Source organism: Salarias fasciatus, chromosome 7 (assembly GCF_902148845.1).
Source record: "Salarias fasciatus chromosome 7, fSalaFa1.1, whole genome shotgun sequence".
Lineage (NCBI taxonomy): Eukaryota > Metazoa > Chordata > Actinopteri > Blenniiformes > Blenniidae > Salarias > Salarias fasciatus.
This window is the reverse complement of record NC_043751.1, coordinates 19,015,665-19,030,934: the sequence shown is the minus strand read 5'-3', so window position 1 is coordinate 19,030,934 and position 15,270 is coordinate 19,015,665. Positions and strand designations below refer to the sequence as shown.

General features: G+C 41.8%; 2 protein-coding genes across 2 annotated transcripts; both read right to left on the bottom strand.

The window, feature by feature from the left end:
- Positions 1–1,202: 1,202 nt before the first annotated feature.
- On the bottom strand, positions 1,203–9,739 carry blm (BLM RecQ like helicase). Its single transcript, XM_030095324.1, has 21 exons — positions 9,437–9,739; positions 7,893–8,599; positions 7,664–7,799; positions 7,415–7,518; positions 7,214–7,328; positions 6,463–7,133; positions 6,115–6,291; positions 5,916–6,034; positions 5,574–5,687; positions 5,087–5,185; positions 4,833–4,981; positions 4,625–4,731; positions 4,037–4,197; positions 3,473–3,668; positions 3,174–3,364; positions 2,958–3,102; positions 2,666–2,865; positions 2,218–2,413; positions 2,007–2,129; positions 1,631–1,838; positions 1,203–1,527 (listed from the first exon to the last, which is right to left on the bottom strand). The coding sequence occupies exons 1-21, from the start codon at positions 9,529–9,531 to the stop codon at positions 1,344–1,346; spliced, it is 4,197 nt and encodes a 1,398-aa protein (XP_029951184.1). The 5' UTR covers positions 9,532–9,739; the 3' UTR covers positions 1,203–1,343.
- Positions 9,740–10,857: 1,118 nt separating this feature from the next.
- LOC115391228 (pro-cathepsin H) lies at positions 10,858–14,213 on the bottom strand. Its single transcript, XM_030095326.1, has 12 exons — positions 14,043–14,213; positions 13,846–13,868; positions 13,420–13,525; positions 13,248–13,318; positions 13,051–13,155; positions 12,307–12,393; positions 12,159–12,214; positions 11,988–12,069; positions 11,822–11,890; positions 11,639–11,745; positions 11,317–11,442; positions 10,858–11,229 (listed from the first exon to the last, which is right to left on the bottom strand). The coding sequence occupies exons 1-12, from the start codon at positions 14,107–14,109 to the stop codon at positions 11,160–11,162; spliced, it is 969 nt and encodes a 322-aa protein (XP_029951186.1). The 5' UTR covers positions 14,110–14,213; the 3' UTR covers positions 10,858–11,159.
- Positions 14,214–15,270: the final 1,057 nt, after the last annotated feature.

The following is a 15,270-nucleotide window of genomic DNA, read 5'->3' as shown; positions in this document are numbered from 1 at the left end:
CATCATTAAGTGGCAGACTGTTCCCCGTGCCTGGACCCCAACGCTGCAGTTTACCAAAGCAGGAAAGACGAAGGATAGGAAGAAGAGGCAGCGTTCATCTGAACTCAAACGGCTACTCTCACGTCTCAGTTTGTCTTTGCAGGTCTGTCCTGTGACAAACCTCACTTTACATTTGCTGCGTTTACGTCCTGGATATTTTACTTAACGGGAGATGAGTCCCGGTTTGATGATTAATGATCAAAACTGAACAAAAGAAATTGGCTGGTCTATAAGCAAGGTCAAGTAATGTAAAAAAACTGGATGTACTGCTGATGAACGTGGACACAATAACAGAAACACCTGCCGAGTTCAACACTGGGGTTTTCAAAGTGTGGAAGAATGAGTCCCCGCTTTATAAGACATGAATAACGGCTGCTGGGATTCATGGGCAACAAAAAGCAGTTACAATACCGTTAAAGGAACATATATTTGATAAACCAATTAAAGAACTGATTTGGATCCATTACAGGTGTTTTGAGGTTGATGTTAATATTTAACTGTTTGCAGACTTGAGTTCATTGAGGTGTTCCTCTTATTGTGTCTCTTTCACATGCAATTTTTTCTTCTTTTTACACATATTCTCAGAAAGACAAAAGGAAAATACATTTGGAATCTTGCAGGAATTTTTGTTTTTGGGGGGCGGGGGCAATCGTAAATGGGGAGTTGAATGCTCGTCACACTTACTGATGATGAAGTGAAAACCTTTTTTCCCTCCCGCTCTGCTCGCTCCCAGCAGGAAGACGCGACCACAGCCGTGCTCTGTAGTCCGCCTCGTTCTACCCTCGGACTGGAGATCGCCATTTAAATTTCTGTTAAATATACAACTATATATATGAATATATATCCATGTGCCAAATCCAGCTCTTGTTAAGTCTGATCCATTCCGACCCCATGTTTGTACTGTAGGTAACCTTCTGTACAAGTCAGTATGAAATATTGTTTCTTCTCCAATAGTCCCTTGTAAACTGGTGCCATTAAATAAAACTATTCAAACTTGAAATAAACTTTAATGAAAAAAAAAAAAAAACTGCTGCAGCTCAGCCTGTTTCTTTTTTATTTTTAAGGCGATTAAATCAAACTACAACACAGTGATTTGTTTGTCTTTTATTAAGGAAAAAACATGTAAAAAAAAAAAAAAAAAAAAAAGACAAAAATTCTCCACAAACTGTACATTAGAGTTTCAGAACTGTACAAAAATTTAAACAGACCACACGAGGAGCTTAAATAAACAGATGAACGAGGCGCCGTCAGCTCTGAATAAAACTGCAGGAAAACTCTTGTGGCAGTGGAGATTCAAAGCAAGCTCAGCTCATGTGTGAAAACGCCGGCTTCAGAAAGGGCCGCTGGTTGCTCTGAGGGATCGGGGCAGTCATGATGCCCGGTCTCCTGCCTGCCGACGCGTCTCCCGCTGACCGGCCGCTGCCCCGACCTGCAGCTTTTGATCCGTCCCTGGACGACGACCACGACTTATTGCCGCTGTATCCGCGCCTGAACAGCGGAGCCAGAAAGAGAGAAATAATACAGGAAGGAAAGATTTAAAAATGTGAGCCAATTGATAGAAGATGAAATGAGATATGAACACAGCACGCACCCTTTAGACGAGGCGCTCGAGTTGCCATATCCTTTCTTCTTCTTTGAATACTTGAAAAACGGAGCCTTCTTTCTTTTCTGGCCCTGCGCGCCCTGCTTCCGGAAATACGTGGAGGATCCCGCGTCGTCGTCGTCCGAATACTCGATGCCCGAGCGGCCTCGGGTGGTGTCAATCCACCCGTCTCCTCCACTCTCTGCAGGCTCCTCGGCTGCAGAGACAATTTCACTTCAATACAACAAAACTTCACACGGACCTGGAGACATTTGACATGTCACACAATTGTTGATACAGATACAGAAATCTGAAATGTAAGTATTTCTAAATGGACACAAGGGATTTAAGAAGCAACACATGTAAGGTTATTTGGGTTCCTCACCTGGCAGCTGCCACTCAGAGTATTTCTGCAGGACCTTAATGACCTCGGCTCCGTACTTCTCCAGCTTGTCTTCGGTCACTCCGTCGATTTGTAGCAGCACTTCAGGCTCAGACGAAAGCTTCTCTGTGTGGAACAAACAGCGACAAGTTCAACAATGTTTCAGGGCAAAAACTTGAATGTATGTGTTCCGATAATTTAATCTGAATATTACCAGCGATCTTTTTGAGCGTGGCTGTGGAGAAGATGTTGTAGTAGTGAATGCCGAACGCTTTGCCCAGCTGCTTGCACAGATCTGTCAGCTCCTTCAGACACTGCTGGACCATCTCCTCTCTCTGGGAGATCTTATTGTTCACAGCAGCTTTCTGTCTCCTGATACCAGACGCACTCTCCGTCTCATAGAAATCCACCTGGAGAGGCACAAAAACACAATTAATGTCTTTATTAAACTCTTTTTTTTTTTTTTAAACAAATATATACTGTGACTGGCAGTACTGAATTTGACAGCATGATTAAGGAGGATTTTACAGGAATCCAGTGAGGAGTTTTCCCCAGAGAGATCAAAGTTGTGCGTTTAAAAATTACTTATTCACTTTCCAACATGAGAACACCATGTAATCAGCATATCCACTTTAATCGACTTGAACGAAACGCCCCGTTACCTGCATGTGTCCGAACAGCACGTTTGAAGCCTTCGCTCCAGCAGAGATGTAAGTCACGGCTTGGCCGGCATTGGTGATGTACAGGTCCTCCATCAGGACGTTGTCCAGAACCAGTTTTTTGAACAGACGGTCTGCGTTGTGTCTGGAGTAAGCTCCTCCGACCCCAAACATTCCCGACTGTACCTTTGCAGCTTTAGCTCCTGAAAAAAACAAGTTTCCCAGGATGAGAACACTGACACACACACAGATTAACAATTAACTAACTGTATAACTGTATGATCATGAACTTTACCGATGAAAATATCCACCAGCATGTTCAGAGTCAGTCGGTGTTTCCCTCCGCTGTTGCCGAACCTCGCTCCAACTTTCTCGCAGTTCTCCTGAACGAACCTCACGATCCTCTTCACGTCTTCGGTCACGTTTCTCATCTTGTATTGCTGCGAAGGGACGATCGCCGTTAGAAAATGTGCGGACGCGCTGCACAGGCGAGAGGCGAGGCGCGCCCTACGTTCGGTCTGGTGCAGTTGTCGCAGCTGACGTCCGGGTGGTCTTTGCAGAAGCTCTGGTTGAACTTGAGCTCTCCGAAGTACGCGAGCAGCTGGATCCTCCTGCACTCCATCACGTTCTCACAGAAGTGCACCATGCTGTGCAGGTTGTCGTAGTGGGTGGTCTTGGCATGTCTGTTGCCTTCTCTGTCCACTGAGACAACATCAAACGACATCTGAGGTTTGGACGCACACAACCACGAAGCTAATCACAGTATTCGCCGCCCTCATTAAAGAGGGAGACGTGAAGTTTTCCACTTACTGCTGATGATCCTCTTGATGCGGTGGACGTCGGCGTACGAGTAGAAGAGTATGCAGTGAGAGATCTCTCCATCTCTGCCTGCTCTCCCCGACTCCTGGTAGTAACCCTCCACAGATTTGGGGAGACTGGCGTGGATCACGTAGCGCACGTCGGGCTTGTCGATGCCCATTCCAAAAGCTATGGTGGCACAAATAACCTGGCGGGGAACAGGTCGATTGAGAAAGTTCACTAAAAAAAAAAAAACCTGATAGCTTTGCAAAATACATGAAAACATGTCGCCAAGAAGTGTTTCCTGTAATCACACTGAAATATTTCAACAGCTCATTCTCATTTCCTGGTTATTAGTGATCCAAACTGTGGTGAGACGGCACTGTCTGTGGTTTTTAGGAGCCAGCAGAGAGGAAATAATGCATTATTTGTGTGTGTGCGTCTGTCTCAGGGGCACAAAGAAGCAATCATTTCGATGCGGTTTATTTAGACATGAGGGTGTAATAAAGGTTTAATAGCCCAAAAACAAAAGCGATGTGTGAAACATGCTTCGGTATCATTGAGCTGATTGCTGACCTGGCATCCGTCCTGATTGATCCACTTGTTCTGCACGTATTCTCTGTCTGCGTCACTCAGCCCCGCGTGATACGACAAGGCCAACAGGCCCGCTCTCTGCAGACTCTCTGCCATGGCATCGCAGTCGTTACGAGACAGGCAGTATACGATGCCAGAGTCACCTGCAACACGGAGTCAGTGCAGTTACTGACAAAACAAGGCTGAGAATGACAACCCGACTGTGACAAAACTTGAGTTAGCCGTGGATTCAAACACAGATTCGTCACCATCGAATAGAATAACATGTCTTATTGTCACCATGGAAGCAAAGTTTGAAAGACAGTTTGTTCAACAGATGTTTCCTGCTACGCCCAGTTTAAAGGTTTGAAATGCCCCCCGTGGTGACGCCCGCCTCACTGAGCTGACTGACCAACAGGCTTCTTGACTGCCGTTTGTGATTCCTGACTGAACTTTGCCTCGTCGTGATTCAGACCTGTCAGAACTCGGCAGTGCTCGCGTCGAGCGTGGCAGAATTTTTTAACACGGCAGTTACGGCTGCAATCCGAAAATAGCAAGCACTCGGATCAGGAGAAGTAGTGAATTATTTACGGGGGTAGTGCTTCTTGATCCAGCTGACGCAGTCCTCGTCAACCTTTTTGGGTTTCTTTGGCAGCACGGAGTACTTCAGGTTTGTTCGGTTGAAGCTCATCGTGAACCTGAGGATGTACCAGAATGGGAATGCGCGGGTTACTCTCGGCTGCGTGGAGGAAAATGCACGGTTACAGAAGTCAGACGCCGCATGAAATGGAGCGCATACACTTGCGGCCGAGACATATTTAGCTGGTTTAGGATGTCTTTCTGCACGCGAGGGGTGGCCGTGGCCGTCAGAGCCATCATCGGTATGTTGGGGAACTTCTGACGCAGCTCGTGCAGCTTCTTGTAGTCCGGACGGAAGTCGTGGCCCCACTGAAAGGTTGAATTCATGAGACGATTTTTTTTTTTTTTCCATTACTGCTGCTGCAAACAAAAGCAAACTCTAAACTGCGAGTTCATCGAAGCAAAAGAACAGACCTGACTGACGCAGTGAGCCTCATCGATGACAAACCGGGCCAGGAGGCTTCGCTCATACAGGTTCTGGAGGGCGCAGATGAGCTTGTTACTCGCGCTCACCTTGGGAGGGAAAAGAAAGTTCTGATTCATTTCAAATTTTAAAATAAAATAAGGCAAATGGAGCCAACGTGATAAGCAGTATTAGTTAAATAGTTACTGGCAGTATTACCAGCAGTGGACGTGCTAACTTTGCCTATGCTGCTGGGTTGAGATTCAGTCCGGAGATGATCGAAAAAGGTGACATTCATTCAAAGTTAGTGTGCTGTGTCTGCAAATGTTTCAGTATATTGGAAGAATTTCCTCCCTTAAATGAAATACCCACTTTGCAAGTGTTGTCAACACTTTCTCGTGAAATGTTAAAAAGCTTTTTGACCATTTGTGCCACAAACATCCTCCAAACACAGATTTCCTTATTTACAACAAATTGAACAAAACCTGCAGCCCTCACCTTTTCCGGAGTGACGTACAGCAGTTTAATGATGGGGTCTTTCCTGGAAAGCTGCATATAGATCCTTCCTGCTTCGCTGTCACTTTTATCACCGGATAGACTTGTTGCAGGAATCTGTTATAATCGACATGAACAGAAAACCAATGCATAACTACAATTCCAAGCTTACTAAAGTAGAGTCATGTTGAAGTCAATAAATATCAGTTCACAACTTCAAACTATGACAGGAATATAATTCAAAGAAATGTTGCTTAACTGTTACAATTAGGAACAGGAATCAATCAGTTTATTTTTTTTTTAAGATTTTCAAAAGCATGAGAAATAACTTAAGCACAAACTTACATCAAGGGTGGTAAGCTTCTGGACCTGGTCAACAATTAGTGACTTGAGCGGAGACACGACCACAGTGACTCCCGGTGAGATGCAGGCAGGCAGCTGGTAGCACAAACTTTTGCCTCCACCTTAAAACACATGAAGATAAGAGACGTTGATATCCTCCCTGCAGCCTTTTCGATGCTCCCTCTAGTGTGCTTTTACCAACCTGTGGGCATCAAAACAAAGGTGTCCTCCCCCTGGAGCGTAGCGTTGATCGCCTCCAGTTGATTAAACCTGAACTGATGGAGACCAAAACGCTTGTGAAAGATCTTCATCATCTCTTGTGAATAAGGGAAGTTAAACCCTCTGAAGCGATCGTGAGCTGGGTTCCTGAAGTTATGTTCTGCAAAGAGAGGTGTACAAGTATTAATTAAAAAAAATAAAATAAAATCACATCATAAACCTCAACTCTGAACCTGTTAACTGTCAGGTTGATGACAGTTTCTGCTATGACGATAAAGAAAATGTTCAGAACTAAAAATACTAGAGGTTAGGATTGTTTTAAAGCACTTGCCTGGAGAAGAAATATGTGAAGGTTTTGGTGTAGACACGGGCGTTGTGGGTTTTTTCCACGAGGATTTGGTTGGTCCGCCCTCTTTCACTGCTGGAGTCGCACTGAAGCTGCTTTGTCCTGAAACTGATGAGCTTGGAGGCTCATCGAAGTAATTGGGGATATCAGAGTCGTTGAAGTCATCGATGTCAAAGTCGTCCATGTCAAAGTCGTCCGCTTCAAAATCTTCTGCAGCTGCAAACGTCGCAATCGGTGACTTGCTCTGAATAGTCTCTGGCCTCTTGGGTGAGAACAAGATATCGGAGTCACCAAAGTCTCGACCGTTTTCCTCAGTCAAATTAAAAGATGGTTTGGAACGGTTGTGGGTTGACGGAGAGTCGCAGGGACTCCAATTTTCCACAGAACTAGTCCTGCTGTCTCTACAGTAAGAGGGCTTCGAGTGACTCAAACTGCTGGCGTGATTGACGTCATAGTCCGCACAAGTGACAGACGATCCCTTCTTCTGAGGATTCACGGAGTCCAGATAACCTGAGTTGCTGCTGAACGGTTTGACAACTGAAGCGCCATAGGTGGAAGAAGAGCTGGGTTTTCTAGAGCTGGGTTCAAAAATGACTGTGCTGTCTGGCTGCTGTGCACTCAACAGGGACACGCCACCAGTCGCAAGAATTCTCTTCCTGTAGGAGAAACAAAAATGTCTGCAGTCAAGCTGTAATGTTACCATCACTATGTGGTGTTTTGACCTTAATGATTGTACCTTTGAGCCCTCTTCAGCAAAAGTTCATCTCCACATGACAGAGCAATCAGTTCGTGCTCGGGGATGGAGTCGACAAGAGCACAAATGGACTCCATGAGACTGAAGAGCTTTTCATCTGAGAGGTGTTCATATGAGAAACAAGTAATTAAAAAGAAATGAAGTAATTAGCAATAAAACACGGAGGAAAAAATGAACACTCACTTGTTTTGACTGAGGCGCACTGAGCAGATGTGTTTTGTAGTGCTGTGATGGGACGCATTGAGACTCCAGGGCTGTCTCTGTTCTGGGCATCAGACAGTTTAAATCTATTTGAAAAGAGGTCAGTGTTAAATAACGCTCACTGCAGCACAAGAGTGACTTGAAACTCCATATATATACATATATATGAGTTTGCACCATGTGCAGCCATGTACAGTAGCACAAGAGAACAGACAAACTCAATTAACTCACCTTGTCTCCAATGAGGGAGTTGAATGAGGACTGTCATCGGGGACTGGTGACGGTGGAATGCAATCAAGGTCATCTTCAGGGTCCATGTCGTCGTCAATATTTATTACAATCGGATCAATCACACCCTTCTTATTTTCTGAAAAGCATAACAAAATGAACCATATAAGCTTTTTTGTTTTTTGGTTCGAGCGATTCCAGATGCAATATCTGTAAAAATGAAAACAGTTACCTGTCTTTTCTTCAAAAGGTGGAAGCTCCACATCCTTTTCCTCTTCACTGTCACTCAAAACAGAAGTAACAAGCGGAGGAGGACGTCTTCTGATCTTCTTGACAGGAGTATCGTCTACTGCAAACTCCACTGGTTCCTCAGTCAAACTGGGTCCCGGTGAAGCTGCAGCCTTGTTAGCGTCACACTGAAGCTCAACGGTTTCCAAACAAGACTCTTCAAAAGCTTTGCTGCTCATCAGAGAGGCGTCTTGGACGAGCTTTTCTTTCTTAGCAGATGACAAAGACTTAGAACTCTTAGCTGAATTTTCTGAACTGAAAGATTCATGTTTTGCAATTGCAGGCATTTCAAAGTCATCAAGATCATCCCAGTCATCCACCGAGATCCCGGGAGATGCATCCAAACAGCTGGAGTCGACTCCATTGCTGCCACTGGCCTTGCTGGATAAAGCTAAAGGAATGTAGGAGGCAGGAGACGAGATAACTGCTGGACTGATGGACTTGGAGTTTGATTTTACTGAGAAGAAGTCGTGGAGTTTGGGTTTTTGAAGTCTCTCAGGCTTGTTTGAAAATGTCAAAGGAGATTTAGTCACCAAGGTGTTTGTGGGGACATTGACATTTCGGCTCGCCAAAGCATATGAGGAGGTTACCTTCGCAGGAACTTCCACTTTGGTTATCCCAGCTGGGGACTTCTTTTTGAAAGAAAAGGCTCTGAAAAACATTCAAAAGAAAGGAAGTGTTAAAGAAAATCAGCTGGAGCTTTAGACTTACAGGTAAGGGTGGATAGTGATGGAAACATTTATTTTTAACAGTGACATTCCCATGTATATTTTGTATTATTTATATTTTTAATCAATTCAATTCTTGTTTATTTTTTCCCCTATCATTTTAGTTTCAAAATTATGAAAATCAAATACAGCATTTCCGAATTTTGTCATATTAAATGAGATTCAATATTGATTTTTTTTCTACAGCAGTTAGTTATGTCTCAATGTCAGCATTAAAACATAAGTCAAAGACATATGGCTGAACTGATTGCAAAGCTTATTTTTCTATTTACATCTGACCTCGACTATCAATTTAAGGCTCAGGGGCCAAATGTGGCCCTTTGGCTGTGCCTGACTGGTCCTCAGAATGATCAATGACAAAATAATACTGAAACTGAAAGTGTGCATGATACAAAACACGAGGAGGAAGACTGATGGACACTAGCTCATCTAAATCATTGAGCTAAGTGGTTTTATTCATTTTATTTTATGAATGAAGAGCCACATTTTACTGGGCAAAACAGTATTACTCAGTTCTTCACAGTAGTCTGAATGTTTCATGTTGCTCTGTAAGCGCCTTGACAGTATCATGTATGCAAGCTGTAATCAATGTGACAAAAAATCTGAAAACGCAAGTTTTTTTGCACGATGGGTGATTTTCCAAACAATCTTCAGGTCACAACTTTATTAAAGACGATTCTTCGTCTTGTAACACAGCTGACAGGGGTGAGGATGTCTGTTAGTTTGTGTTCCAACGTTGGAGCACTCGGACTTCACTTACCCAGCTTTAGGTTTATCCCGACACAGCCTGCTCTGAGCTGCAGTGCTGTGTTTCTCCAGCTGCTCCTTCAAGTTATTCTGTGGAAGTCCAGACATTGTTGGGAGTAGCTAAGCTAGCAGGAGCTAGCTCGCAAGCACCAGAGCTCACTTTACAAAGTGGAGGCCAGTTTCCTCAGCATTGCACAGGCTGTGAGAAGATACAGGTCTTCCGAGACTAACGCGTATCAAAGCTGCTATACCGCGAAGTTAATTTACAGCATAAGTCTTTCCCAGTGATGCTCCTTCGTTCTAAGATACAAACAGAAGACTGGTTAGGCGCCCAGTCCACTCACTGAGTCCTGATTGGTTAAAGCTGAGCGGGAAAGAGGATTCTGGGTAATGTAGTTTTCGTCCTGTTAGACGCGGAGGGAAAAAGCGGAAAAGCTTTTATACCTGGTTTTATGCCAACTTTTAATAACTGCAGTTAGAGCACCTTGCATGGATCCACTAAAAAAAAATCAAATTTATTATATCAGTAAGCTTCTGTTGAGAAGTTATTCATATTCCTTACTGTCTGCGGCCTTGAAAGTTTTATCTTAGAACTTAGGTGCATACCACCACCTATCTCTTGGTGAATGTAAATAAGAAGGCCTGGATATGCTGTTGTTAGTGTACGCTAGCTAGAAGGTGCTGAATCGCCAACTCAAATTCTGATTGGTTGAAGCAACTGTCTGTTTGACGCTTCACTTTACTTTACTGGGCTATCAGAACAGACAGTGAAGGCCTCAGGCAGATTTCTTCGACCCTAGCAACAGATGATGCCTCAAATTTGATTGGTTAAATGATTTAATATGAAAAAAACATGTATGGAAGCAGTGCAACCACGGGAAAACTATGAAAGGAACTGGAACATACCGTTTGGAATCATTTATTAATTATTTATGGACAAAATATAATTTACATCAGTCTGTAATTCAGATACTTTTAGGCCAGCAGAGAAGGCCTTGCAGGCCCTGACGGCCCACTACTGGCATGGTAACATAAGTAAATAGAGCAACTGCCTGGAGACAGTGGCCTCTTTCAAAGTTCTTCTGATATTTCAGAGTGAAATTCTTCAGCCGAAGATTCCCCAATGGAATCTAATGAAACTGAATTAGTAAAAGAACCCACAAATTTTGATATTAACTGTTTGGAGTCTGGAGGGAGCAGGAGAGTCTCGACAAAAGGATAGGCGGTGGAGGCAGAGTCGAGATCTGGCCAGTTTTCCTTGACATAGAGTGTGACTTGGAGGTAGAGAACAAACTGAGAAAATGATGCCAATTGGCCGTTAATGTCGTAATACCCCTCTCTCTGCAGGCAGCAAACACCCCATCTCTCAGGGCAAGCAGGAATGAATGATTTTGATATATAGGTGTGTGTACAGAGACACTGGGAACCCGGGAAGACACTCTTCACAAAAGATTTATTTTAAAAAATATTCATCACCAGAGAGAATTTATTTTATCTATGAATGTAATGGCAACAGTACAGATACATAATATAAGTAACCTAATCGTTTATGTTTTATTGATTACCAGTTTTTTATTTACTGATCTTGATGCGACTACTTGATACGTCCTGTCATAGTGTTGAAGTAAAAGTTTCAATCATGCTAAAAAACCCACTTTACAGACAAAAGGCAACTGATATGCCAGTAGAAAAATTGCTTCTCCCATTCAGCCCTTTAGTGCAGTGATGTGAAAGAATCACACCACTGGAAAAGACGCGCAGACAGCGAGTCCACACATGTTTTTCCCACGTTCCATGAGGAAGTACCTGCAAGTGAAAATCGTTCTTATTATTCTATCCATTCAAGTGATTATCTTCTATTTATCATGCGTGTGATTAAAATCATTAATTTACCCATCAATGCCCCAGCCGGCTCCCCATGAGTTCTTTACAATCCAGTAAGGAGCACCTTTCTCCGCTCCGTACCCAACAGCCAGCACTGCATGGTTCACCTTGTCTGGAGTGTTGTGGCATTCAGTGCTAAAGTAAAGCACAGAAACAAGTTACACCAGATTTTATAAACACATATTTTCATTAAGGAATGAGGAACTACATCTTGATGAAGCTTATTAGTGTAACTGACAGAGACAACACCAAACAGCACCGCATAATCAAAGTGCATTTGCTTTTAATTGTGTGTGAACAGACATAACATTATCTCCTGACTTCCTCCCACCTGGTGTAGACGCCTTGCCGGTAGTGCATGAAGTCAGAGGTCACCTCAAAAGCAAAGCTGACAGGATTGCGGTTGGCGACGGCATCCACCATCCCCATCTCATCATACTGAGACAGGAAAACATCATTACTCACTGATTTTATTAACAACCAAATGTTCAGGAAGACCTTAATGGTCACTCACCGCTGTCACGTTCACAACGTCCTTCACAAAAGCGGCAGCCAGCTGTGGTTTATACACACAAGGCCCCTCCTGATGACGCAAAAAAATTAAAACGCCATTACAGATATAATTTTAAACTAAAAGTGTTTACTGTGTAATTTATGCTGAAAGGTAGCTGGTTAATTACAACAGCTGTGTATGGGTAGTCCTCTTCTGTCATCAGGCCTTTGTTGTACAAGATGTATTCAAATGCTTGACTGGGGAGGCCACTGGAAGCAGACTCAGATGTTATCATACATGCACACAGCAGCACTGGGACATAATCAAAAGGGGAAGGAAACACACACTCATCTCTCACCCATTACATCCATGGTTGTTGAAGTTCTGAGCGCAGTCCACCAGCTGCTGCTCCGACTGGATCGTTACAGAGATATTTAAAGACAACAACGAATGCAGATGAAAAGTACACAAGAGTAGCAGTTTGATTAGAGAAGTGAGAGAGTCACCAGTGGTGTGAGCTTCCCAGTGGCGATCGCAGTGACAGACTCCAGACAACCGGTGGTGGAAAAAGTCCAGCAGCTGCCGCATGCTCCCTTTGTTAAACATGAAAACAACAAAAAAAACCTTCTAATTCAACACGCAATGTAATCTTGCATTTGAAGAGGGGTAGACATGAAAACACATGATCAAACAGGAAGTGAATATGAAAAAAAAAGTACCTAACATTATGGTTCCCTTTAGAAACTGAAGCATTTCACATCCTTCTTTTCTCTGAAACAATGAACCTGATGTCTCAGCAGACATGCTATGTTTGAGAAATAATTACAGTATCCTGCAACATAATTCAGTACTAAACATTATTCTTTACACCTGATTTGTAAATGTTTTGGTCTTCCAAGTTTCTTAGATTTCAGCAGTGCAATTTGTCATTTTTAATTTTTAACAACAGTCCTATAACTCTGTGGAATTTATACAACGTAAAAGTTTTTATGCTGAGATTTTTAGTACTCTCACCTCTGATGCGGACAGGAAAAAGCACTGAGCAGTGATTTTATATTTTAGATTACGGTACCAGTTTCAACATAGTATCTACTGCAAGTGTTAGGCTGCATGTTAGGTGGATAACCTTCACTATCCATCTTATTGATTACAAATTAACTGTTTTCTTGTTCCAGATATTAATTTTAACTTTTGGTTCCTCCCCTAAAGTTTTAAATAAAGCAGTGCATGTGATTGTTTTGAAAGGTCACCTGATTCTTTACTGCTGTCACATAGTCTCCCTTCTTTCGCCAGTCAACAGAGTCTGGAAAAGGTCCTTTGCTTCTGAAGTAGTTTCCTCTGGTAGCAGAGCAGTTCTGCAACAGACAAAATAAAAATTAAACCATTTCTTTTAAAAGAAGTCATCTCAAACATCTTTGGAAATGATATCCTGTATGAGAGAATTTACCTGTGGCTCAGACCAGAGGAAGAACTTCTTAAATTCTTTAAATGTCATGTCTGAAAACTGGTTCAGTGCCACTGAAGATAAAAGAAAAGAAAAGAAAACACAGCTCAATACACTCCAGGAAACACTTGCATAGATAATTTAATGAATATATGATAATGGGAAAAGTTCCTACTTGTATAAGAGTGATTTCCTTCGTTATGTTTGTCGATGGTCTTCTTGTTTTCTGTGAATATGCTCAGCCTGTGGGAATACTCCTGCAGGCTGTACACTTTGTTGTGCTGCACATTAAGGAAACTGCTGTTAACTTTTATCAGCTTGAAATATGACTGTGGATGCTCAAAGTCCTATCATTAAATAGTATTTGGAGTATTGAGTGACACGTGATTTAATTGAATGTCTCCTATGGGATGTAAAATAACTAATATTTTGCTTTTTACTTTTTATTATATATTTACTGTATTTTTTTAACAACAACTCTTTTTCTTGTAAATGATTAAAATTTAGGTTTTAAAGTAGTTGTGCTTTAGTCCATTTCCAAATAGGTTTGGCCACATGAAGGCATTTCAGTCACATTATAGTTTTTAAAGGGTTGACCTACCTGAGCCATCCATGACTGGAACTCTGGAAATAATGCATAATAAGATTAAAGTGTGTTTGATGCAGCGAACAGATTAATGAGAAGTGTTTGACGCCTCGGAGGATCAAGAAAGTGAAAGCTGGCAAACACAAACACTGATCACCACCGTGCGGTTTTTTTTTTCTTTCTTCTTCCTGTTTAAAATCGCACAGATTTACCTTCTTCAGACGAGCTCAGAGCTGAAGTTACAGCCGCCAAAGTGAAGACAATTAAAACGCTCCTCATGTCCGACGACGAAGGTTTTTCAGCTTGTGGATAAAAGTGAAAGACGAGGCAGAACAATCCAAGAGTGTCTGTCTACCCACGCGGAGAGAGACGGGTGTTTTTATTCAGTAGATCAGGTGACCGTGAGCGGGTTTCACTTTTACGAGTGTCAGTAAGGAAGAGTCAAATCAGAGACTGACACACACAGATATCAAGAGATTGATTAAAAAAAAAAAGTTTATATTAACTTATTTTCCCTTTATTTACCTTGGAATATAAGTAAGTAAATACAGGCCACGGAACTACACTTTTTTTTTTTTTTAAATTGCAATTTTCATTTTTACATAATTATATTAATTTCAATTTTAATCGATGAAAAGTGCTTCTCGCAACTCACCAAACAGGTCTGGAAAACAAACTAACAAATAAAGAGACAGGAAAACTGAAACCACCAAACTGAAAAAAAAAAAATGATTAATTAATTTATTTAAATATGTCAAGCCCCATCCCCTTATTTACTATGCAGTAACAGATGACACAACTACACTAACTCATTTAAAAATGATCATTTTTTTCAATTTAACTTTTAAGTAATACATAAATAAATCAATAAATGTGTTAGTTACTGCTATATGAAACACTGTCAGACAAAATGTCTTTGTATATTTCTGTAATGACCATACAGTTTATTACTTAATTAATAAATAATAAAGCGAGGCAGCCTAATTTTAAAAAAATATATTTTTTAGCCTTTTATGGAATTAAATATGTTGACCCCAACTGCCATGAAAACTTTTTATTTATTTAATCTTTAATTTTGCAGCTCCCTTCTGCACATGTGTTTTGTCTCCCTAGGCCTCTGCCATGTGACCTTTCTCCTTATTTTACAGCTTGTGCAATGTGTCATGTTTGTTTATACACTATTGTCAAAATGATACTTATCGAGAGAGTAGATGAATCCATCTGTTTTATAAACTATCAATAACAGAGATGTGCTAAATGAAATTTAGGAAAACGTAGAACCCTTTTACTTCCCCACAGGCCAAGAACTATTACTGGTTATTTGCAGCCAAACATTACCAAACTTTGTTAAGATGTCAGGTTGTCATATCTCATTTTCTTCCTATAGTGAAACATACCTCTTCCACTTTATTTTGTTATACCATGTCACAAGTGTGTTTT